Source organism: Rhipicephalus sanguineus, chromosome 10 (assembly GCF_013339695.2).
Source record: "Rhipicephalus sanguineus isolate Rsan-2018 chromosome 10, BIME_Rsan_1.4, whole genome shotgun sequence".
NCBI classification, from domain to species: domain Eukaryota; kingdom Metazoa; phylum Arthropoda; class Arachnida; order Ixodida; family Ixodidae; genus Rhipicephalus; species Rhipicephalus sanguineus.
Window position 1 is genome coordinate 63,049,264 of NC_051185.1, and position 24,225 is coordinate 63,073,488.

General features: G+C 47.1%; 1 protein-coding gene across 1 annotated transcript; it reads left to right on the plus strand.

Moving 5' to 3' along the window:
- Window positions 1-1,620: 1,620 nt before the first annotated feature.
- Window positions 1,621-24,225, plus strand: LOC119406438 (constitutive coactivator of PPAR-gamma-like protein 1). The gene is made up of 8 exons (XM_037673185.2): window positions 1,621-2,606; window positions 11,151-11,315; window positions 13,888-14,179; window positions 16,897-16,994; window positions 20,852-21,008; window positions 22,296-22,414; window positions 22,982-23,194; window positions 23,941-24,225. The coding sequence occupies exons 1-8, from the start codon at window positions 1,965-1,967 to the stop codon at window positions 24,223-24,225; spliced, it is 1,971 nt and encodes a 656-aa protein (XP_037529113.1). The 5' UTR covers window positions 1,621-1,964.

Sequence of the window (24,225 nt, forward strand, 5' to 3'; positions counted from 1 at the left end):
ACAAATGGTTGGCCGCATCATCATCTCGGCGGAGCCGGCAAGCGCGTCGTACTTTTCTACTACCTTCTAGAACACTGTACTTTCTACGAAAAGACGTATTACTGGTGCTAACGTACTGCATCGACCAATCACGAGAACACGCACATAATTATATCCGTCAACACAGCTGTCGACCCGCTCAAGCATCTCTGCGTTTCCATGTCTTTTTGGAAAGACTAGAAAACAAGGAAAGCAGTGGGCACGACAGAGCGTCCAAATTTTCCACCAAAGAAATATGAACGGTGGCGGAGAACCGACTAGCCCAGTAACGTTATCCGAGTCACTGTAACGTTATCGTAGAGTCAAATTACCCTACTGCACAGAGATAGGACGAAAACCGCGGTGGTGCAGGAGCCCAGTGGTGCTCGGTTGCTGATCCGAAGGTCGCTACTTCGATCCCGGCCGCGGAGGTAGCATTTCGAATGAAGCGAAATGCTAGAGGCCCGTGTAAACTGTGTGACGTCAGTGTACGTATAAAAAAAAGTGGAAAAAGAAACACCAGATGGTCGAAATTTCCGGAGCCCTCCACCACTTACTAAAGTCATGCCACGGCCGCTCGATCATGCTATGGTCATGCTATGGGTTAGTTGGTTCTGCATAGTGACACGGAAACAGCGCAACTTTTTCAGACTGGGACAATAGCGTGCCCTCCACTACGATGTGCCTCATAAACATATGGTTGTTTTGGCACGTAGGACCCCATATGTTAAATTAATTAGTGCTTTAGTGGAAATTGAAACAAAAAGGCTAACAGCTATTTCTCGCCTTTTCGTTTTACGTAAAACCAACGTTTACCCGCTCGCCCAGCACGTTATCTTAATACATTCTTCAATATTCGACTGGTAACTTCGCGTCAAGGGGCTTGTATGGTTCTTGCCACCGCCTCGCGCTGTTCTTACATACACGTTTACACACAAACGTTGGACACAGCCGTATTCTTAATCGAAGAGCATGGAGGAAAGTCAAATTACCCGCTCTCATCTCACGTCACCCCCTTCCGTGTGGTAAGGTAGCGTCCTCTGTGAACTAATGAGAAAAAACATACGTGGCGATGGCCTCAGAGATTTGCAGCCGCTTTATCACGTATGGCGCTCTTGATCGCGATTGAGCCCGAATATGGCCCAAACCGTCTGCAACACTCTCTCATGCAGTTTGTGCAAATTAGTCTAATGAAACAAAATATATAGATTCAGGTAGAGCTACATCGTGATCATAAGTGATTCGTGTGACTTGCGTGTGGCTGAATTGTTTGTCTCGGAGGCCATAAAGTTATAGGTAGAGAAATGAACAGACACTGCAGATCAATAGAGTAGTCGCAGACCAACTTACGCGAATTCGCATTATAGCTAGCGCCGTTTGACAACAAAACTTAAATACTTTTTAACGTTATTCTAAAATATCGTACAAGATTCGTTAGCCACTTCAATTTTTATAGCGCGTGTGTGAACACATACCTCTAATTATGACCAAGGTGAAATGGACAACAAAAACAATACAAAACTCCCGCGCCGGCGGTAAATGTCACTACCCTCGACCCGAGCGTTCCTGCGTCGCTCATTGAACTTGATCCTCGGCTGTGCGTGCGCCTAGCCAGCTCGTCGCAATTTGTTCGTTTCCCCTGGTCTCCGTGGGATAGAAAAGACGAGCACACCGCAATCGTGTGGGCCGTTCGTCCTACCGATACGTTCTCGTCCGGCTCGCGTACCACTGGACGGAAGGTGAGACGCCGGCAAGGCCTCCCGCACGGTGGGTGTAGTCTCCCCGCGGTGCATTGCTTCTCTCTCGCCACATGAGGAGTCGGACTAGCCGCCGCCAAGATGGCCGCTGACCGGCTACAGGCATCGCTTCGCTCCGCACCGTAGTGTTGCAAAGCCGCCTGTGCGTTTATCCGTGCCTGATCGGAGCGCTCCGAAAGATAGGCAGCCATGGGTATTCAAGCCCTACAGAAGTTCATCGAGGCCAACTGCCCGGGCGCCTGCGTTCCCGTGGACCTGCTGAAGATCGCGCGAAACGCCGCGGTCCGCCGCCCCGGGGGTCGCGGAAACCCGCGACTGCCCGCCGCCGGCAACCGACTGTGCCTCGTGGTAGACGGCGAGTGCTGCCTGGACCGTCTCTACGGAGGCTACTTCTCGGACTGGGTATGCGGCGGCCAGTGGAACCGCATGGTTCAGTTCCTCTCCGTACTCATCCAAACAATACAGAACAACAACATCGAGCTCGCCGTCTTCTTCAACGGAAGCCTGGAACCGCAGCGGCTCGAAGAATGGCACCGGCAACAGCAGGCCGAGCGACGCAAGGTGGGACAGGTTCTCAAGCATGTGGCAACCAAGGCCACTCCGCCGCCCAAGGTGTGGTGGATAGCTCCCGTCTGCCTGAGGACCTGCCTGCGAATGGCGCTTCGGCACCTCAACGTCACCGTGATGTGCAGCATGGACGACCACCGGCAGGAGGTGATCGCCTTCTGCCGCGAAAACGGCTTCCACGGACTGATGGCCGAGGATGCCGAGTACGCCATCTTCGACCCGCCGCGATACTTCTCGTCGGCGCAGCTCAAGCTCACGTACAAGGTGAGGGCACCCTCGCTCAAACCCCCTCCCGCGGAGCTCGCGCCTTCCCGACCTTTCCTACCACGAGCCAAGTTTCGGTGCGCGCTGCAAAATTCGGGGTCCGAGCGCGCAGTCCCGACCGGCGTGTCGTAAGCCTACTCGCTCAAAAAAATGTTAGCACTGCGAGCCGGCATTGCTAGGCCTAATCCATTCCCGGAACTGTCGCCTGTGTTTTTGTTAGCGTCTTGCCCGTTTCGTGAAGCCGCGTCGATCACTGCCGGTTTCAACGCGGTCTCAGCGTTGCTTATGAAACCCACAGTGCGCTAGGAGCCCTTGAACATAGAGTGCAGCTGTTCCGTGTACAACATGTTCTTGCCTGCATGTTGCGTGCTTTTTAACCGGGCGTCTCGTTAGACTATGGTAAGGCGAGGCATTGTTCGTGCGCGGAGCGTTCTCGAAAAGGCTCTCTGAAGTCAACGCCGAGTGATGAGACAACAACATAAAGAAAAAACTGGGCAAAGCTCCAGACAACCCTAGCGAGATGTCTGAAGGCGCCGACACCGTTGTGGGCGGAAATGCAGCGCGTCATTCATTTCATTCATTGCTGTCGGTGACCACAATGCGACGTTCTCGCCCCGTTTAGACGTGTTGAATCGAACCGTCGAAGTACTGGGCTCTAGAGAAGCCCTGTACATTTTTTTTTTTTTTTAACGACCGTACGTGTTGCACGCCAAAGAACCGCGCAACAGGCGGCGCGCGCTCGCTAGTCTCGGTGGACTTTCGTTCTTGTCTGTGAGTTGCTGGGGGAAGAAGGTTGTGTAAACGTTTCCTCGTGCCGGGGCCTAATGCTCACGAGACCGTGTTTTTGTTCGGATGTGGTATCAACGTAATCTTCCGCTAGAGCATTATATGTAGTCGTAGCCTAGGCGCTGCTTGCATACTTTTTTTTTTCCTCAATTTGTAAGCGCGTGGAGATATCCAGAGTTTACGGGTAGCGGTGCTGTGTGTAATTCTTTCTTTGCCAACTTGGGAGGGCACGTGCACAGATTGCTGCATCGCCACTTTGTGCCGTACGTCATAGTGGATGGAGGGCTCCGGAAATTTTGACCATCTGGTGTTCTTTAACGTGCACCGAAATCTAGGTACACTGACCTCGCCTCCGTAGAAATGAAGCTGGGATTCGATCCCGCGACCTTCGGGTCCGCAGTCGAGCACCATAAACACTAGACCCCTGTGACGGGCCGTACAGAATTAACGCGTGGTTGCTAAATGAAACGATACAACGAGGTGCTTTGTACAGAAATTGCAGAAGCAAATGCACAGGCTCATGCTTATGGTGTGGTGTCTTCGTTTCCTTTTAAGCAGTTTGGGAATCGTAGGCTTGAGTAAGGGGGAAGATAGGCACTTGCTGCAGTTGCTTTCGTCACTTTGGAGACATTTTACGGCCCCTAGAAATTGTCTAGTGCCGCAGGAACAATTTTGCATACGTGCATTTCCTTTAAGGCAGTGGGACCTTGGCACTTTCCTGTTGGGAACATTGTTTGCATCTCTTGACAGGAAATTAACTAATGCAATCTGGAATGAAAGAAGCATCGGGATTTGTGGCTGCTTTTATTTTGTTGTAACGCGTTAAAGGGCTAATTTCGCAGGACTTTCAGTGTCGGCGTTGTTGGTTGTGAGCAAAAAATAGTCTTGTCCGTGACCGAAAAGTCAAGAAAGACGCAAATAAATTAGTAAAAAAAAAACTTCAGTTCGAGTGGGAATCGAACCCGGGCCGTCTGCGTGGCAAACAGCTGTTCTACCACAAAGATAAGCTATTGCTTGAAACTGCTTCAAGAAAAAACTATATGAATCTCATGTAGTGGAAGGAGTCTCCTTAACGCTCGTAATATTGTGTGGCAGAAGCGTAGAATTGTGCCAGATGTCAAAACATGTGGATTGTGCAACGGGTGGCTGTTTTAAAGGCCCACCCATTACAAAGTGCTCAGACATATTTAATCATCATCAGCTGCAAAAGCATCAATTAAGTGAGCAGCTGCATATGTTCGCATGTTGCCCTATGGACGCGTAGTAGGTCCTTCGCTGATTTGCAAAAGGAAGAATTATGGCATAGTGGGCACACAACAGCTGTACTTGCAGTAGGCATTCTAGGATAGTTTGAAACGGCCAATTTTACACGCACAGTCATTCGTTTCCTTACGGCACGGTTGAGGCATGCACCGAGAATCTAAGGCCGACCAGCAATGGAGAAGACGATGCCCACGGGGCCTGATTACGCTATTGCATTCTACTCTTGAAGACGAAACTCAAGTGTCCTCCAAGTTTTCTTGCTGTTTTTCCCCTTCCAAGGGTTGTTTTGATGCCTATACGAATTAACAGTGCGAGTACCATGAGGACATCACACATACAAACAAGCTTGTTTGTTAATAGGAGTACCCAGTAGCTTATGCCATTGTAATTGTGAGGCATTACAGCCAAAGCCCCCAAAATGGCATGCAATTTTTCGAGCGGGTAATGTCACACACCACCCCCATTTATGCCATACGTTACAGAATTGACAGGCTTTCCAAGCTGACCTGATCCTTTATGTCAACTGCTACGATTTTCTCGCCGAGAACCCCCGACGTCGTTTAGTATTGCGCTTCATGGGATGCGTCTAGTGATGTAAACGGTGGCATAATTCATTTCCCAGACTAGCATGTTTTGTTGCGTGATCACGTAAAACCATTCCATTCTGTTTCTACTCTCCATCTACCAACAGCATTCCGCAATAAGTCAAAACCTTCTAGGCTCTAGCACTCTGCTTGTTTGTAATGGCATGCAATAAAAGCCGGGAAGATGCCCCACCACATTAATGTGCTGAGCAAAGCTTTGAATAGCTGCAGTGTGCCCTGTTCTGAGTGGAATAGAAGATGGCTGCCCGCTGATTACTCTGGCTCCAAGTGCTCGCTGCTTATGGTGGGAGTGCTTTGTATATAATTGTATATTGTGTAGTCGGAGCTGCATATTTTCTTTCAGGACAGAATTCGCCGCAATTTTCTATTCCATTTCGAAACTGCCACACACCATCTATTCCGCACACTTTCCGCTTTGTTCGGCATAGTTTACAATAAATAATCTCTGCATACTCGTCATTCTGATATCGCACGCGTTTTGCGAATTTCGGTCACTGCTTTATTGACGGGCAAAGCGAACACAGGCCAGCCGACATATTGAGAAGGGCTAATGACGAATTTGGAGTAAAAACAGAATGGGATTGATTTACATTACATTGGTGTTGGTCAATTGCTGGCTCTGGCATTTGCGCCGCTGCACTTCAAGTCAGATGTTCGCTTTCAAGTCTTATCCAGTTAGGATCAATGATAAATGCATTTTGGGTTTCAAGTGCATTTCATAAGGGCAGCTACCACGAATTTGTTGGCGTACAGATTGTGGTCACGATAAAGCAGCAGTTTAGTATGAGTCAAGATAATAGCGAACGGCAAGAATGCTGCATTGGTACTCCTTCAACGTTTCCGTCTTCCTGCTCACTCTGCACAGTTGCCAAAGTAGTTTCAAATTGTTGTCATGTTATCAATGCGGGTACGGTCGCAAGCTGTGTCAAATTCTTGAGAAGGCTGATTGCCACATGGACAAGGAAAATTACATTGACGTAGTAATGCCCTAAGGTTTAATGCCACGCGCATAGTGTGCTGCATGAATGTAGTTAATAAATAGCATGAAGACGTACTGACCATATGATTTGTGGCGCGTTGTCACGGCTTGTTCGTCTGTTGGATGTTATTTTTGCTCTGAATGTGAGCTACACGCAAAAGATGCATTTTTGTATAAACTGGAATGGTTCTACAGAAGATACAACTAGGGATAATTTTAATGTAATTTTGTGTGGCAAGCATTTCTTCAGGGATATCATGTAAACTTGCTGCATTCTATGAAGCTGTCATAGCCGATTTAATGTCCTAAAAGTAGGGATGTCGGAGTAACCTCAGGTATGTCATTAAGAAAGCAGGTTTGTGGACGTGCAATTCCATGTAATGTTCACACACGTGACAGGCAATTTAACTTTCATTTTCTACTGAGAGAAAGGCTTCCTGGTGGCTCTTTATTTTTAACGACCTTTGCAGTTGCTGCTTGGCTCTGAAGGAAGAACATATCCGCTTCACGTCTAATAGAGACGCAGGGTGTATTAAATGCTCTCACTGAATTCTTGAATCATCCAGCTGAGCTTAGCGACTATAAAACAGGTTTATGGCATTTCCCATTAATCGTCGTAGCGCGTTTCTAATCTTTGAAGTACCGAGGCGTATCGTCGCGAAGTGTACCTGGAGGTGTATTCAAGTACCGGCCAACTTCCACGTGTTGCTTTGTGACCTTAGCACGCGGCATTTAGTTAGGTGCGTTGCAGCCATTTGTATGTTAGTAGTTGTGACATTTCGCATCAAAAAGGTCGCGCAACGTTCTGGCAGTTCTTAACAGTTGCATGTCACATTTTTGCTTGCGTGTTTGTTCTGCTTCACACAAAGCTGAATATTGTTAGGCAGTTGCACTCGTTTAATGGATTACATTCTTGGGGTTCACTTTGCGAGATTGTATTAGTTCTCAGCGTACATTTTGAAGTATTGGTTCCATATTTTGTTAACTGATATGACACCTACCTGGCGGCGGCAGCGGGAGGGGGGGGGGGGGATTACTGCGTGGACAGTTTGCACATTTCTGTGCCTTGAAAGGCGTATGAATTATGAGAAGGTAGTCGTATTGCACAGTTCGCTTTTCATGGCATGAGTCTGTGTCAACTTCCTCAGCATTCAGTTGTTCCTAGTTGCAAGTGTTTTCCTTATCCTAACAGGGAACATGATATACGCTTCATTCATGGAGCATTAGAGGTTCAGAAGTAAAATGCAGGTAGTATATGATGTTTTCCTTGAAACCCTTGAAAAGCTTTATATATTTCTTTTTATTATCGATTCCCTCGCATTTATTCTCAATGCCTTTTCTTTTATTATCAAATTTAGTGTGTCTACAAATGATTATTTCGAAAAGCAGAGCTGTGTTAGATGTTTACATTTGGAAGGGGCACAGTGACAACTGCCTGCACTGCTCATGTGCATGCATATATATATGCGTGTCACCGGCTTCAAAAGCTTATGGGGCACAGGATCCAAGAAAAGGGGCTTAATATTTACTCTACCTACACATTCAACTTCGTACTATTCAGATTAGAAACCTGCACAAGTATGCGAAGAGACAATGTTACGATATAATGGCTGAAAGTGCACTATATTAGAAAATTCACTATTCAGCACTACAGAAATGGCACATGGCAGAAAATGAAAGCTGATGTGAAAAACAGTGTCACCAAACTACAAGGGAAAGGAATCGTTGCAGAATCTTGTCCAATGTGGTGAAGATTAGACCGGATCCCTGCACCACGCGTGCATTTGCAACACCTTCAAGGAAGCCTTGAGCTGTTGGATCCCCATCAGTTCCAGCAATTTTTTTCACCGTCTGGCCTTGTTTTATATCGGAAGAGCAGGAATCTGTTGCATTCAGCGAGCCCTGCTGTCGAGTTTCTTGCAAAAATTACTAGAGGCAGCTCTGGCTCCAGTGTGTACAGGAGCTTCAAGCGTGATGGTTTATCCAGCACGGGAGGGATGGGTAGTACATGTATTTGGCTTAACTTCATCCTTCTGGTTTTTAGCAGCATTGCGACATTACAGGTTAATCACTTTCTGAATGCAGTGTTTCATTACAAATGCAACAATCTGCGGTGGTTGCTCATGTCTGCTGAGCTTAAAGGAGTACTGACACAAAAATTTCGCAGCTGAGACAGCCTGCGGGATCAATTCTCGTGAGCATGCATATATTTACGCTACCTACACATTCAGCTTCATGCCATTCTAATTAGAAACCTGTGCATCTGCCAAAGCTGAACAGCGAATACAGCTTGGAAGGTAATTTGCATGAATTTTGAAGTTTGCGTTCCCGATCCAGCGCTATATGCCGCACCACTACGGTCCAATACTTCTGCGACGTCACCACTGCGGCCAAGCTCCGAGAGGCCCAGCTAAATCGTGACGTCATAGTCGCCACTGCACTTTTGCCGTGCTTGCACCAGCAGGCTACTATTCAGCGGCTGCTCGCTAGTCCATGCCCGCGGCAAATGTGTGAAAGCCTCAAGAAAGTCTTTGCCTCCAGGTGGCGATGATGAAGATGACGGCAACAACATTGTGCTGCACATGCCACATGCGAAAGACCATGCAGGCAGCATGGATGTGCATCACATTTCTGCGTGCCGTTTCACACGCCGTCTTGTCATTTTCTGAGCTCTCCCAAACCGAAACTGAGACTGGCCGGTAATAAACACACTGTAATTATCTTGTCACGTGCTGCAGCAAGCGGTATGCTGTGTTATGACTAATAGGGCTCCAGTAACATATTGCAGCAAAAAAACGCCACACCGAAATTTTTGTTCAGTACCCCTTCATTTGACTTGTGCTTAGAAAATTATGAATGCATGTAACAATGTAACGTAATCAGTATACACAAGTCTGTCAGCAGCTGCTAGCACAAACCTTAGACAAATCCTTACTATCCGTAATTCCTTGGGTAGCTAAAGATCGCAACACCGGAGTTTCCTCTAGTGATCTTTTGTAGGAAACCCTGTGGTCCCTGCCAACTGCTGCCCTGTCTACACACAGTCAAACAGTTGATGCATGGACAGATGAAGCTTCGTAGACAAATTATGGGGGTGGGGGGAGGCACTTCCTGGGACGGTGAGCGAATGTGCAGAGTTTGCACGTGGCAGTCTGCCTTCTAGCGCGTCTGCATAGACATTAGTTGCCAGTGCGCTTGACATACTTTGTTTGCCTTTATTTTTCTTTTCCTCTTTTTTTCTTTACTTTTTAAAGAAATCATCCTCAGTCCGTACAGCTTGTTTGCTCTGAGATCTGCGTGTGCTGCTCTCTACAGACTCGCATGGTGGAGGGGACTCGCAAAGCCAGCGATCCCTGTGCTTCTAAATATACACTTGTGCGCAGCATAAAGTAGGAAAGGCTGGCGCTGTCGCGCTTTTTTCGTCGAGACGTAATAAAAAGTGAGCGTAGAGGTAAGGCATTGCACGGCTAGAGACTGGGTGGGCCTGTTTTTAATCTTTCCGTCGCTTCTTGCTGTGATGCACGTCGTATATTTCTTCTTTCCCCGAGTTGAGCCCTTAGCAGTTGAACGCATCTTGCCTTCCATCGCCCTTAATTTTGTAACGGCTTCACCTTGTTGGTTTGCGAAGGTTGAACGGGGTTGTGCAAAACCTGTGCTGTTGCTCAGTTCTGAGTCTTTCTTACACAGAGCATCCGTTTTTGGGCTTTTCATAGCCTGAAAGCGATTAGAAAGACCCAACAAAGTTTTTGAAAAGGGTAAAACGGATACATGAACATCGATAGTGTAGTAGGAAGCAAAATTCTGAAATATGTGGAGTGGCTTTCAAAGGATATTACTGGAATTGGATGCTGATTGAAGCAGCGAAATTGTCCTATGCGGTGCTGTTGTTCAAGATGAGAAGTTGGCAAGGATGCCGGACTAGTTTCAGATTTTTTTATAACGCAAGATGACAGCAACCATTTGCAACTGTGTTCAAGTGATAGTGTACTGCTGGCTGCTGAAACAAAAGGCAGTTCTTTGCGGGCCGCAACTACCAACTAACTACCCTTTTATGCGAGAAGCGACAACGGCTCAGTACTTATGCTGTCCGATTGTTCTCCGCTGCACTGTTGCCTGATTGTCGCCTGGCCACTCCATTAGTCAGTCGCATGTGCTAGTCTTTTCACATTGGGACAGTACTTGTGAACAGTGAAATGAGCGACGCCTAGCAGCACTGTTGCCAATATGTGCACTGATTTGGACATCACATAAAGGCCTGATTGCCATGAAAAGTATTGTTTCTCCTGGCTTTTTTTTCCTGCCATCACATGGATCCTTGGCAACTTTGTCCATGACTTTTATGATTAACAATGGTACCGGGTTAGTTGCACTTTTGACCCATTATGCCAGTTGAGTATCTGTACAAAAGGACAGTCTGATCAGGGGCGTAGCCAGAAATTTTTTTCGGTGGGGGTTCAGCCATACTTTATGTATGTTCGTGCATACGTTTGTATGTGTGCGTGTAATATACGCAAGCAAAAGTGCAAAAGTTCGAGGGGGGGGGGGTTGAACCCCCCCCCCCCTCCCCCTGGCTACGCCCCTGAGGTTGATGGTCTAGTTGGTAGTGCATAACTCAGAACAGTAGCGCAAAGAATCACACGGATGGCGACAGGTAAAGACAGGACACTCTTGGTTCTGCGTTCGATTCCACACCACCACCGCCATTGACTGCATTTCAGTGAGGTCGGAATGCAGCAGTGCTCTTGCACTGCGTTCCGAGAGCATGTTAAGAGCCTCGAGTGGGCAATATTAAACTGGAGCACTTCGCTACAGCATTCTTGATAACCCTCTGTGCAATTCTGCAGCGGTAAACTCCCACACCTTTTCAAGCACTGGCGACTTAGCTACAGTTGTCCATTTTCATGTTTCCAGGGCTCCTTGGAAACACGGGAGTTCATCCTGGATGAGGTGGCTCGCAGCCTGAACCTTCACCCGAACCGTTTCTGCGTGCTGGCAGCACTGCTCGGAAACTACCTGCTTTCGGAGGAGGACCTCGTGCCCTTCCATCGTTCCCTCTGTCCCGATGCCAAAGGCAAGGTGAGTGTAGTGTCCACAAAAGGGCATTGGAGGGTTATGTATCCTTGTTGCTTCATGCTACTTTTTGTTAAACGTAAGTTACTGAGTTATGTGAGTTACTGTTAGTGTCAAGTATCAAACAATAGCCAGTAATTCAGTTGTTTTAGTATAATCTTTAAAAAAAATTTCTATAAGAGCATCATATAAAGGGGTTAACGTATATATGTATTAAGAATTCATTAGTTAAAAATCGCAGGATACTTGTGAAGTTTTGATTACAACATGGGTACATAATACATTCAAGTACACATGTAGAGTAGCTAAAATGGGAAAAAAGTGTCCCATAATTTTTTTTGTAATTCCGAAAGATAGTTTTTCCTTTTTATATTTTTGCAGTGAGCCATATGCACAGGTTATGGTGGCAATTTGGCATCAGAAGTCTCAGGTTTTCACTTTGAAACATAACTATCAGTGATTGTGATATAAAAATAACCTTCCGTACACTTAACTCAGACAACTTCCTTTACATGCTTCTTTCACCAGTAATTGGTCATTTTTGCTTCTCGCATCATGTTTTACTGGCCCCACATTGGTCGTCGATGATATCGTGCAATTTCCACAAGTGATTAGCCATTGCTAAGAGCCACTAAAAGGACTCTTACACTTCTAATGGGTAGTGCAAAAACTTGATTATGCCTCTTCGCCGGCGTATTGGTTGCTCAGATTGGTGTAAGCACCCAGAAAGGATTTCGTCATTCGCTAAACTTCTTTCACGTGGTAATGTGGTCTTCTATGCAACCGATTTACAACATTCAGCGTTCTGATATCTCAGGTGTCGATTAAATCGGGGTAAGAGTGCTAAAATGTACAGAGAATCGCGCACATGTTTGTGGGAACTGGGAAAAAGTGTCGGCTACTCTGCTCGTTACATTCTCTACAGAAAAAGCATGTCACTGCTAAGGAGGAAAAAAATGTCGTGAGGGTTGAAGTGGTTTTGTCATGAGGAAGTCAAGTCTCTCCTTGTGCTAATGAGGGGGAATTTTTTTTTTTTAACAAGCAGTGGTTTCATCACAGGGAAGTGTCAATAGGTTTGTGAACATTTGCTGTACTGCCCTTATTTTTCCTGTTGAGCTTCCTTCTGGGCCGGGGACTAGAAAATGGTCTTGGAGCATAGTTTTTTTGTTTTCTTTTTGTGCTTGACTGAGTCATTCTGCATTGTGTTGTAACCTAGTAATCTTGTTAGACCCATCAATGGCATTAGCTCTCTTACACCCCCCCAAACTAGTTGTGCTCTGCAGTGGTGAGCACTTTTCTAGGTTTCCAAATACCTGAACGATTGCATGCCCCATTACCCACTTCTTATGCTTTATAATAGAGTATCAGACATGACAGGATAGCATTCGAAATATCCTTTAGTGTGTGCATTACATCCATGATTGAAGGGTTTCGCAAATGAGGAGGCAGTAAGTCGCCAAGTAAAAAAGTTCTAGAGCAAAAGTTGAAAAGTTTCATGCAAATGTCTATCTTGTTGCGGTGATAGACAGATGAAGCGAAACAGAAGTGCAATCGGCAGCTGTGGAATGGTAATTGCGGCTTAGTGTTCACACGTTCAAGTGTGTAAACGGAATTTCCTTTGCCGTCCTTGAATTTCCTGATCAGCATTTTTGTGAGGCTTGAGTTCGAAACTGAAAGCCAGTGCTCCACATTACTCCTAGTAGTAATGTATTGCACCTGTCAATTTTTGTGATTTCAATTGTAAAATGTCTTACTTTTTAGTTTGCTTGTGCTTGACGTACAGACTACATCACTCTTTTGTTTCGATTCATCAGTTCGATTGTTTCGTGTAACCAGCATATAGCATAGCAGCTGAAATTTTGTCTGCTCTTGCAGGAATATGTGCTAAATTTTGTGAACAATCGTGTTCCTATGCAGATTGTTGTTGCCGTGCCACAAAGTAGGCCACCTGTACACAGTGCACCAACATGCTAATTGTTTAATGAACAATCGACATTTTGAGCAATAAAGCAATTTTTAATATTGGGACTAATTGGCTTTGCATTGCCAAAAAGGTAGATTGTGCAAATCTCTCTTTTTGCGCCAATTTACCCCTTCAGTAACGGTAAGATCGGAACGTGCAGATCTTGCAGACTGAGTAACCTGTGATACCTTGTTGTGCTTGTGCTAGTGCCACCTTTGTTTGCTTGTTCTTACGCTTGCATCACGAAGTTGAATCGCCACCAAAGGTCGCATGCTTTTACATTGTAATGTTGAAGCAGACTCTGACACATTGCCGATACACTGTGGTAGCTCAGTGGCTACGGTGTCGCACTGCTAAGCACGAGGGTGCGGGTTCGACTCCCAGACACGGTACCCACATTTCAGTGAGAGCAAAATGCAAGAACACATTGTTATTTAGATTTTGGTCCACGTTAAAGAACTTCAGGCGGTCAAAATTAATGTAGAGTACCTATGCTATATGCATCTCGTAAGCACGTCTTGGTTTCGGCACGTAAATCCCCGCGATTTAATTTTTGGACAAAGCCAAGTTCCTCGAAACGTTAAACTGCGAGTCGCAACTCTTGTATCTGCGCAGGCGATTCCCCCCGAGACTCTGATCCCCGCGGTGGTCGAGTTTGTGCGAGGTCTGCCCTCGACGGAAGACCTGGACGCCCTGGGAGCCCGCGTGTTCCCTGGTGCACCCCGCGACAAGGTGCAGCGGCTCAAGAACTGCGTGCACTATTACCTGAACGGCACCCGGGACGGGTTCTTGCGCTACCGACCCTCAAGCCAGGGGCGCCGGCACGAGTCCGGCTGCTACCCATCCACGTCCGGCTCTTCGTCGGGGCTGCCGCCAATCTCCGAGCAGCCTGCAGTCAATGGCAAAGGTGGGCCTACGCAGGGACATACTAATCCCCATTCTGTTCGACTGCGCTGGAGTCTATACACCAAGGGCAGGAAGGAGGCAGGGATGTCTTCATTATTATTATTATTATTATTATTATTATTATTATTATTATTATTATTATTATTATTATTATTATTATTATTATTATATTGAAGTCAAAAGAAATGAATTATTGTCACCATCAAGTAGAGACAGCTACGCTACTGCTTTTCACTTGGTCGTTAGTAGAAAATAAAAACTGAAAAGAGACACTGTTGCATTCAGCGAACTGAATTTCAAATTTTCAGTGCAGTCAAACCATACGGCACTGTAACAACTATCCCTTACTCAGTTTCTTTTTGTACCAAGACTGTTTAGGTCTGTCTGCGACTCTACTCAGGCAAAGCTCATTGACTGGAAGTATTGCCTTGGACAGTCCTGGGCAGTTGGGAACGACAGATAGAAGAGCCTCAATTCAAGCCTTATAGAACCTGTAATCCTCCTGAAGTGCACTCTTCCACTGTTCAGGCTAGAATGCCACAGCGCATGTTGTTTGGACATGCGTCGATTGGCAGTGTGGTGCTGATGGGAGGGGGAATGTATGGAGAAGAAACTTTGATGTTGACGGTGAAGCTTGCAAAGGAATGAAGAGAGGGACTGAGGCAAAGGGGTGGAATGGAAGTAAATACAGTAAAAGCTCGTTAATTCGGATTTCACGGGACCGGAAAAAATGTCCGAATTAACCGAATGCCGAATTAACGAATGAACAGGAAAAACAACATTAAAATCAAGTTGGAGAAGCATACCTTTATTTGCTGAAGTATTTTGTAATGGTCGTCTGCATTTTCGCGCAGATTCTGGCTGACATTACAATTTTTCTTAACTCTTCCAAATGGCCAATAGCACGCAAACTGTCGGAAGTGCTCAGGCAAACGTCCTCTAATATCAAAAGAGCCTCCGAGACTTCCCGTGAGGTGCGATGAGTTCGCGACATCATTAATAATTTCTTGATCGGGCAGGAGACCAGTCGTGGCGACACAATCATCAATCGCGATGTAGTCCTGAAGGGTCATATCTGAGGGAAGGACAGCATCGAAGGTCGGGCAGTCATCGTCGGTGGACTCGGCTGACACCTCGCCGATGCCATCGTCAGCTGCTGCCGCATGCTCAGGCCTCACATGTAAACACGGTCACAACGGGGAAAAAAAGAGAACTCCGCAAGAAGAGACGGTGCCGACACAACACAAGGGAAAATGGCGTCGGAGGCGCAGTGGAGCGAAGAAAGAAGACGCCGACGTTCGGTGACGCTGCGATCGCCCCCACTAGTTGATGACGATGGCGATGTCACTCAGGTTTCGGTTTCGCTCCAGTGGTGCCAGCGCTGCCTTACCACACTTTTGTGCAGCGGCAGCCGTCAACATTTGTCCGAATTAAGCGGTGCTGAGCCCAATTCTGACGAATTAACGAAGGTTTGGTTCCATAGATTAACATGCACTTCGGCCGGGACCAATAGAGCCGTCCGAATTATCCGAATTTCCGAATTAACAGGTGTCGAATTAACGAGCTTTTACTGTATGTGGCAACGAAACTGACAGCGAAAATCTCGAGCAAGCGCCCCCTCCCCCCTGCCCTTCCGCCATTTTCACTGCTTCATTCAGTGTTTTTATTCGCTTGATGAGGGCTAATAACGACAGTGAATGCATGCCTATTCAATAACTCATTTCATTCGAAGCACGCCCCGCTCTTCTGCCGCCATCTTGAATTTCGATCTGTGACCGAGCAAGCCCCCCCCCCTCCTCCTCCAAATCTTGTCAAATTATCTTTCGCCATAGGGAAGGTGCTTGCTCGGGATTTTACGGTAGCTATGTTTATTGAAGATTAAACAAGGTTATCTTGTGTTCTTGCCGCGATCAAAAGGAATAAAATGGCGTTGACCTGGCCACTAAACATGTAGAAGAGATTACAGGAACCATGTTACGAGTGCTAAAGAGTGCAAAAGCGCATTTGAGGACGGCAAGCGTGTATGAATACAGTGCTATCGGACTGCTCAACCGAAGTATGCAGAGCATTGCTTCTTGGCGAAATTGCAGAAAGAACCGGTGGGGTTGATTAAATGTTCGGTGTGCCCTCTTTCTTAAGCAATGCAAAAGAAAGTGGAAAAAAAAGTTCTGCTGTCATGCAGTTTTTACGGCTAATAAATAACCTCAATGGGTGCTTCAGCCTGATTTCATCCTCTTTATAAAAAAGAGGAAAAAAACCTGTACACAACTGACTAAAGTATCACTGCATATTTTGTTTCTCTGGAGGAAAAAGAGAAAACTCCAGCCAGAAATTTATTTTAGGATACCCGAAGTTTCGAAGCCTGACCGGCCTGACAGACTGCTGCCGAATGTTTACCTTTAATTTGTTTCTCTGTATTTATAAGGACTTGTTAGAAAAAATGTTCAAGGAATCATAGTCTTGAATTTCTTGCAGTTGAGTTTGCAGCTTCTTAGACAGAGGTTTTCTAACATTGACCGATTTGCCAACACCTCACCCCAATTTGTGGCACAGTTTAAATGAGACAAAATGAAACTGGCTAAAGTTCAATATAGTGTAATGCACTGCTCTCAAGGCTGCTTACAGATGCTCGAAATAGTATTGCAGTGCTGTGCAGGTACTGCCATGAGTTTTATTTGCGTTTTTCCAGCTTTTGTTTTTGTGTTTTGGCTCGCGCAGCTGATGCTTCGTCACCAGTCCTCGACTTATCACCCGGAGAAGATGGCCTGCAGAGATCAGATCCGGCCAAATTTGCATCTGAGACGGCCGAGAGAGAGGTTGGAGCAAACGTGTCTTGTTTTAGGGTGGAACTCTTGTTGTTCAGCTGCGAAATTTAAGGGGGAAAAAATTCGTACGGTAACTTATTAAATTTGAGTCATTGGTTAAGCAATTTAATCGTTTTAGTTTATGTCCGAAAGTAAAACCCGCGGTCACCTATCAGACCTGTACGCTAAAAAAAAAAGATACTTTAAAATGTGAGCGCTTGAAAACAAAGCCTTAACTGAGACTCTTTGTACACATTTGTGTGCACAACTTGTTTTTGCTAGTTGTGTCGACCACTGACTAAGACGTGGCAAGATACATTGAGCCTTTGAATGAATGGAACCCTCTCCGTAATAAATGTGTCTTCGTTTACCTTCATCTTGCAGTGCACTCTTACACATGATCACTTTGCTGAAGGCACTGCCCTGTTGAAAGAGTCGTTTGCCTCGCTTTCAGCGAAGAATGTCAAAAGTATCATTTTCATTTTTCTCGAAATAAGGTAACATCCGAAACTATTCTCACATCATTTCATTAGCTCGCATGAGGTTTGTGGACTATATTAATAAAATTAAAGCTAAGCATCTAGCCTGAGACAGTGTGAATGTTTTCCATGTTTTTGCCTTAGACCAACTCAGACTTGGCAGGTGAACTGGTCTGTCCTCTTATGGCAGTCTGCAGGACTTTCGTATGCCAGAGATGGTGACATCAATCCATGCAATTGAATGGCTACAGCCCCACGCGTCTTATGAAGCGTTCACCCTCTTTGGAAGTGCCATGTGCCATGTGTTCTTTTAAGATTTTCAATCAACTGTCCAGAAAAAAAGAATATGTGTGATGACCTTTGCTAACGAAAGTGTGTGCTCTACTTGGCCCTAAATTATCGCATTTTAATATGGAAGGACTGTACATGTATGTACAGTCAATTGCCGATTTTTCGGACGCCCGATTTTCCGAACATGCTAGAAAATTCAGATGCTTTCGTGGCACAGCCACCAGCCCAATAGACGTCAAAGTATAAGAACATACGAAATTTCGGGCACTGAAACTCTTCAGCGTCTGATTTCTCTGATTTCTGCCCAAATTGTGGGTCCAAAAGGCATTAATTGAAGCCCCCACCTCTGCCGCGTCTATCATCTCGTAGGTTCGAACCAGCGCTTTCACGAGTAGATCTGTATGCAACAGTAGCAGAGTCCGAAAGTCAACTTTGCCACAATGCCAAAGTCTTATGGGGTGATGCAGACCAGAAATTCAAAGGAGCCGCTATCACGGCGCCGTGTGGCTATGTCTTTATGGATAAGCAGCGGAAATACATGGAGGCGTGATAGCAGCAGGTGGCAAACGCGCCAGTACGGCTTAATCGCTGACAGCCCTTATGATAAGCATCTTCGATAAACTGCTCGGTAGTGCATGTGGCCTAGTGCAGCTGCAAGCATACTGCATGCATTTAATAGGCGAGAACCCAAATGCGCCGCGCCACCGTTCATGCTGCCTCTTTGTGTGAGACTGCTAAGTGCGCTGCACAGACGCGTTGCCTCCACGAACGAAACCCGCTCGCCATTGCCACACCCGTGAGCGGTCAGGAACAAAGGGGGCATCACGAATCCTTTCATGACAAATGCCTGCGTACAGTACAGCAACAGTACAGTGACGGCGTCAGCTTAGTTGGCGATGTACTGCACACAACTAGAAACGATCGGCTTCACACGGCAGCAAATGCTGCGCATCAGTGGTGATTCGGCGATGTGTGTGCGCATCGTTTACGTGCGCACACATATCGGGGAAAGCCGGACGAGTCGTCTGCTCTTCCGCCACAATCTTTCTGTTCCGCGTCATCGTTTCCGAACGCTTATGCGAGAAAGCCGTAGTCGATTCCGCGCTTTGCTGGTATCAGCGGCGCACATCACGAGACGCAAATTTGCAAGGGGCGGTTGACACGTAGTTAAGCGGGGATCGCGGTAGGTACCGAATGTATTTGTGAGAGCCTGGGCGCACACCAAAATGCCTGATAAGTGTACTGGGAGGCATTAAAGCTATTTCGGACGTGGCTGTGGTGATTTGACCGCTTGAGCGTAATAGAAAAGCATGAATTCGTTTTTTCGGACGATATCGCGATCCCTAGGTAGTCCAAAAAATGAGATGTTGACTGTATTAAGAATACATTAGTCAAGAATCGCAAGGTTTGAGTGAAGTCTTGAGCACAACACATCTGAACAATATGTGTACTTAATTCAGTCAAGTATGGATGTACAGTCGAACCCGTTTATAACGAACTCGAAAGTGTCGCGAAAAGTGGTCGTTATATCAGTAGTTCGTTGTATATGGACTCGCCCTTAAAAACGTGCGCTTAGCGGCCAAGCCGTTTTTTTTTTCTTTGTGCACTTTTATTAAAGTGCTAACAACCCCTTCGGTGACAAGCTAAGCCTTTTCGCATAGTGAAGCGACGCCCGCTGCGTGCTCACGAGTGAATTAACCGCCTTTGCAATGAGCTGACACCGTTTCACCGAAGCGCGGTACCGCGGCGTGGAGCCGATCATCCCTGGCTAGTTGCGTGCAGCGCGTCGCCTACTCGGGTCGCGGAGTCACTGCCGGGCTGCTTGCTGTATGCCGTATGCGCGCGTTTGTACGTTCTTCGTGCTTGCTTCACTCCGGACTGTGCACGGGTGCGGCGACTAGCCTCTTCGTTCAACGCGGCGAAAACAGGAATTTTCCAAGCAACGCGCACTCTACGTCTCCGCGATGCTCTCGCGGCCCTGCACGACAATGCGCGGCGCGCTTCAGTTGTCACCTAGTCAAACACGCTGTATACGCTCGCTGTCAGTGCATCGACGTTTCTCGGTGCCCGCGCCGCTCAACAACAGCGAGCTACTTTCGTTTCTACAAAGCGACGCGCACTTAAAGGAAAAGCGGTCTCGCACGACACGGCGGCGGCGAACTTGCAAACGGCAGCATGGCGCGCTCGTACCGCCGTCAATCCGCAGCGTACGCCACACGCAAAGCCGAGTATCTACAGATGACTGTGATAAGGTTGTCGGCTATAAGGCATAAATTTCACGTTCACCGACGGCCGCCACCTGGCCTTCGTTCTTTTCTGATGCTTATCCGCGAAGGCATCGCCGCAATCGCGCGGAAGTCGTAATCACCGATCGACCAGTCTCTGCCGTTACCGGAAAGACGGACGACTTTTCGCGGCACATTGTGGCGTCGACGAGTTTAGGGACGCAGTGAACCTTTTTGCGATGGAAAGCTATCGCGGTTATCACTTCTTGCATTTATGCCTTCTTGCGTTCCAAGGCATTGTTTGGTTCATCGCAGGTGGTCGTAGCAGCAGAGAACGGCGTCAGGAAAGGTTACCGTGCGAAAGCTGACCGCAAGGCTTCATGCTGCCTACTATTTTTTTTCCCTCACTGCCATTCTATCACTGAAGAAATGCCTGGAAAGTGAGCGACCTCGCTCGCAGCATCCGAAATCTGCGTGCGATACTCGCCGATCTGGGTATCTTAATCGCGAGTAAACTGGAGCGGGGCACGCGAGAGCGCGCGCCCCTGTCACGCTTTAGAAGGCATGTCTTAACTTTTTTTTGCTTGGTATGTGCCATGTTTTTACCGCGACCGTGTCCGAAGTGTTCGTTGTAAAAGTAGGAGGCTTTCAAAAATGTTCGCTATATCTGGACGCAGCTTCAATGGTTAGCATAGGAAAATCGTAAGTGCACCCAAATATGGTTGTTATAACCGATAGATCGTTATATGTGGGATCGTTATAAGTGGGTTCGACTGTAGAATAACACGAATGTAAAGAAAAAGGATGTCCCATAATTATCTTCGAATTCTGAAAATTGCTCTTTTATTCTGCCCCCTTTCTTTTTCATTCATAGCTGTCAAGTTTGACGGCATACCGCCAGGCAACGGGCGGCGGCTACCCAACGGCTAGTCACAACGGAAGTGTTGTGAACGGTGCCTACAAGCCAGGTGAACCTCTGGACTTGCGTGTGAACCACGCCGAGGACGACAGCGTCGCAGCAGGTGCCAACGGTACGTCGCGTTACTCCTCTACCAATCTTTCAGGCACAAGTGAGGTGCAGAAGCATCTGAATAATCTGAATTTCAGAGTCATATGAATTTTTCCGTGGCCCCGGCCAAGGCCCATTGGCCCATTTGCCTGCAGTGTGCTAGAGTATGGTTGTTGCGAACCGGTTTTCAACCCGCAATGAATGTATGCATACGAATTTATGCTACTGCACAGGTATGAACAGGTGCTGCCGCGGAAAACACTGCAAGCACACGCAGGTGCAGGGTGCGGACATGTGCGCTGCGCTGCAGGTTTGACGGGTTGTCAGCAGCACGTCGTATCCTCATTTGCACGAATCTTGGAGGCCTCAGTGCGCCGTTGTGTGCCTTCACTCTCAGATTACAGATAGCGTAGGCATTGTTTTTTTAGGGGCGAAGCTCCTAAAGCCGTGGGTCTGTACATGCATGTCTTTCGTGGTACGTGACCGCCTAGTTCTATGAAGTGCACTTGCGAGGAATGCATTACGCTATAAATCATCATAATCTTAGGGGTGAAGTGCACTTGCGAGGAACCCACTACGCTATAAATCATCATAATTTTAAGTGCACTTGCGAGGAGCCCACTACGCTATACTTCCTAAAGCCGTGGGTCTGTGCATGCGTGTCTTTCGTGGTACGTGACCGTCTAGTTCTATGGAGTGCACTTGCGAGTCTTACGAGTTGCGAGTTCTATGAAGTGCACTTGCGAATCTTACGTCTTTCTTAATGATGTAATGGGCGAACTTTAACGGGAGAGTTACGGTTTTACCGATGATCTCCCCTCTCGAGCTTCGCCCCACTCATCATCATTCATTCCGTGAATATGGCGTGATTTTTTTTTTTTTATGCATTGACGCATGCTGCTGCGCTCGAGGCAGCGTTGCTGTACTGTGTTTACATCTGTCAGCCACGTTGAAGCAAACCATGCCCTTGCAAAAAGATATTGTATGAACGGTGAATGAGGATCGAAAGAGGAAGTGGACGGATTTCGCAAAGGAGCTATGCCTCTTAGTTAACTCTTCAATTATTTTTTCATTTTTCCTTTTTTTTTTTTTTTGTGGCTCTTGCGTTTCCCGGGTCTTATGTTTGTTTCTTACAGTCCCTTCAAAAATGCATGAGCAAGGTTGTACTGTCCTGTTCTACCTGCAACCCAAAAAGACTGTACTTGTTTGCCGTAGCTGTCGCATTTCATATTTCCTGGTGTTGTGCCTGTGACTGCCGTGGAACCAAAGTGCACAGTTCTCAAGCCTTCAGGGATGACTCGCACTGCAGGTGTCTCGCAGCCAAACGGTCCAGCACAAGTGAATGGTGGGCCCCTGGGACCAAGCTCGTCGAGCAGCAACAGTTCCAGCCCCGGCCGCCAGAGCCCCAAATCTTGGCAGGGACGAAAGGTGAGCCTCGCCATACGGACGTCAGCTTGCCACAGCTCATTCGTTGATCTGTAGTGCATGAAGAATTGAAACTGCTGCAGAAGAGCAGCTCTCAGTAGCTTGCCACCATTGTTACTCCGAAGCTCTAACAAGTCGACAACAGTCATAACATTGTCATCATGCAGTCGAGTACGGCATTTTTGGGAGGTACTAACATCAAACTTGATAGAGGAGATTTTTGGAGTACTGAACAGGTAGACTCAGCTGAGGATTTGTATGCAACTGCAGGAAGGACAGTAAACAGACGGCAATGCTGCTTTGTCAGTCCTTTCCAGTTCCCGATATACAATCTCAGCAGCCTCTGCTCTAATTTAGCTGTTTCTCAAGAAGGCAAAGTATACATTGTTGGTAGTGTGTTTCCATGTTTGCAACGGTGTTGCTGCGTGGCTAGACAAAATACGGTAGGGGCGTTTCCAAAGAGGTTCGAATCTAGGCGCCCCTGTCTGGCTACACTCCTGTTCGTGATGTATTGGATGCTTTTCAGCTTGTTTCTTTTTTTTTTTTTCCCTTGCATCTCTTACTTGTCAGGGCCAGAAGGGTGGTGCCGGTGCAGCTAGCCCTGGTGGTGAGCCAACGAGTGCCGGCGGCAGCAGTGGTGCTGAGGCTCGAATTGCCGGCGGTTCGTTCGTCATGCCCGAGACCCCCAAGCTTCCCAAGGTTCCTCCGGAGGTGATGCGGACAGCGAGCGAGCGGCACCAGAAGGGTCTCATGTCCCCCTGGATCTACCAGCTGCTGTCGCAGGTTGGTGTGTCACATCCTAGGGTGTGCTAGGCCGTGACCTTGTTGTGGCAGCAGTTGATTAAAGCCACTTGTACAATACAATAAAAACTTCATTAATACTCGCCTGACAGGAACACGGCATAACTGCATGTTAAACAGTACTACACATGAACGAAGTACAAATTTGCATCTCCTGACGTGCGGTGTCATTGAGAAAAAAAATTGTAAAAAGCAGTACCACAGCAAATATTGCCTAAAGTATCCATTGCAAGGCCTAACCAGAGATGGCATAAGCTAACCGCCATATTGAAGGGGAGGTGGTTAGTGATTGTCATCTGCTACATGGTGAACTCGCAGCTGCTGCCAGCTACTACAGTTTTGCATGTTGCAGTAGATGGATTGGGATGTTCCCGTTGACGGGTGCAAAATGGATATGGTCACGCTAATGCATCTCTATGAGGCCTTTAGTCTAGCATTGCATCCTACGAACAGATGTGTAATATTATGTGCCATATTAGATACCAAAGCACTTTCAAGGTCTTGCAGTGAGACCACGGTGCAAGGTGTACACGGTGAAATATGCTTGTCAATACCATACGGACGTCCCGGCTTCTTTTCTCTCATTCTTTGTTTTTCCTTTTAACCTTGAGCCACCTTTTCCTCGCAAGAGTGATTTGTGCTGCCGACCAACTGACTAGCCTTGATGTGTTATCCAACTGTCTTGCCACCAATTCAACAAGACTTTGCTTGTGGTTCCCTCATGACAGGGCGCCATCAAGATTCCAGTGGCCATCGAAGACGAGGCTCCCCGCGACATCCCCTGGGGAGTGACCCTGTTCCGGCCCATCCGGCAAATGGTCTACGCCGTGCTGTTCAACATGCACCACCATGCATTTGTTGCCCGGCAAAAGCGGGAGGCGGCTGCCGCGTCCGCAAGTGGCGATGCCGCCAAGACCAACAAGGAGGGCGCCAACAAGGAGGATGGTGAGAGGCCAGCAGCAGTCGTACAAATTGTGGGAAGAAAAGAGCAAATGAGCTTCTTAGCATTTTGA

Excerpts from the sequence above, each read along its gene's own strand:
- LOC119406438 (XM_037673185.2), top strand. The coding sequence starts at position 1,965 with ATGGGTATTCAAGCCCTACAGAAGTTCATCGAGGCCAACTGCCCGGGC. Across the intron at positions 14,180-16,896 it reads GCCTGCAGTCAATGGCAAAG|CTGATGCTTCGTCACCAGTC; the intron begins GTGGGCCTACGC and ends TGGCTCGCGCAG. Across the intron at positions 22,415-22,981 it reads AATCTTGGCAGGGACGAAAG|GGCCAGAAGGGTGGTGCCGG; the intron begins GTGAGCCTCGCC and ends CTTACTTGTCAG.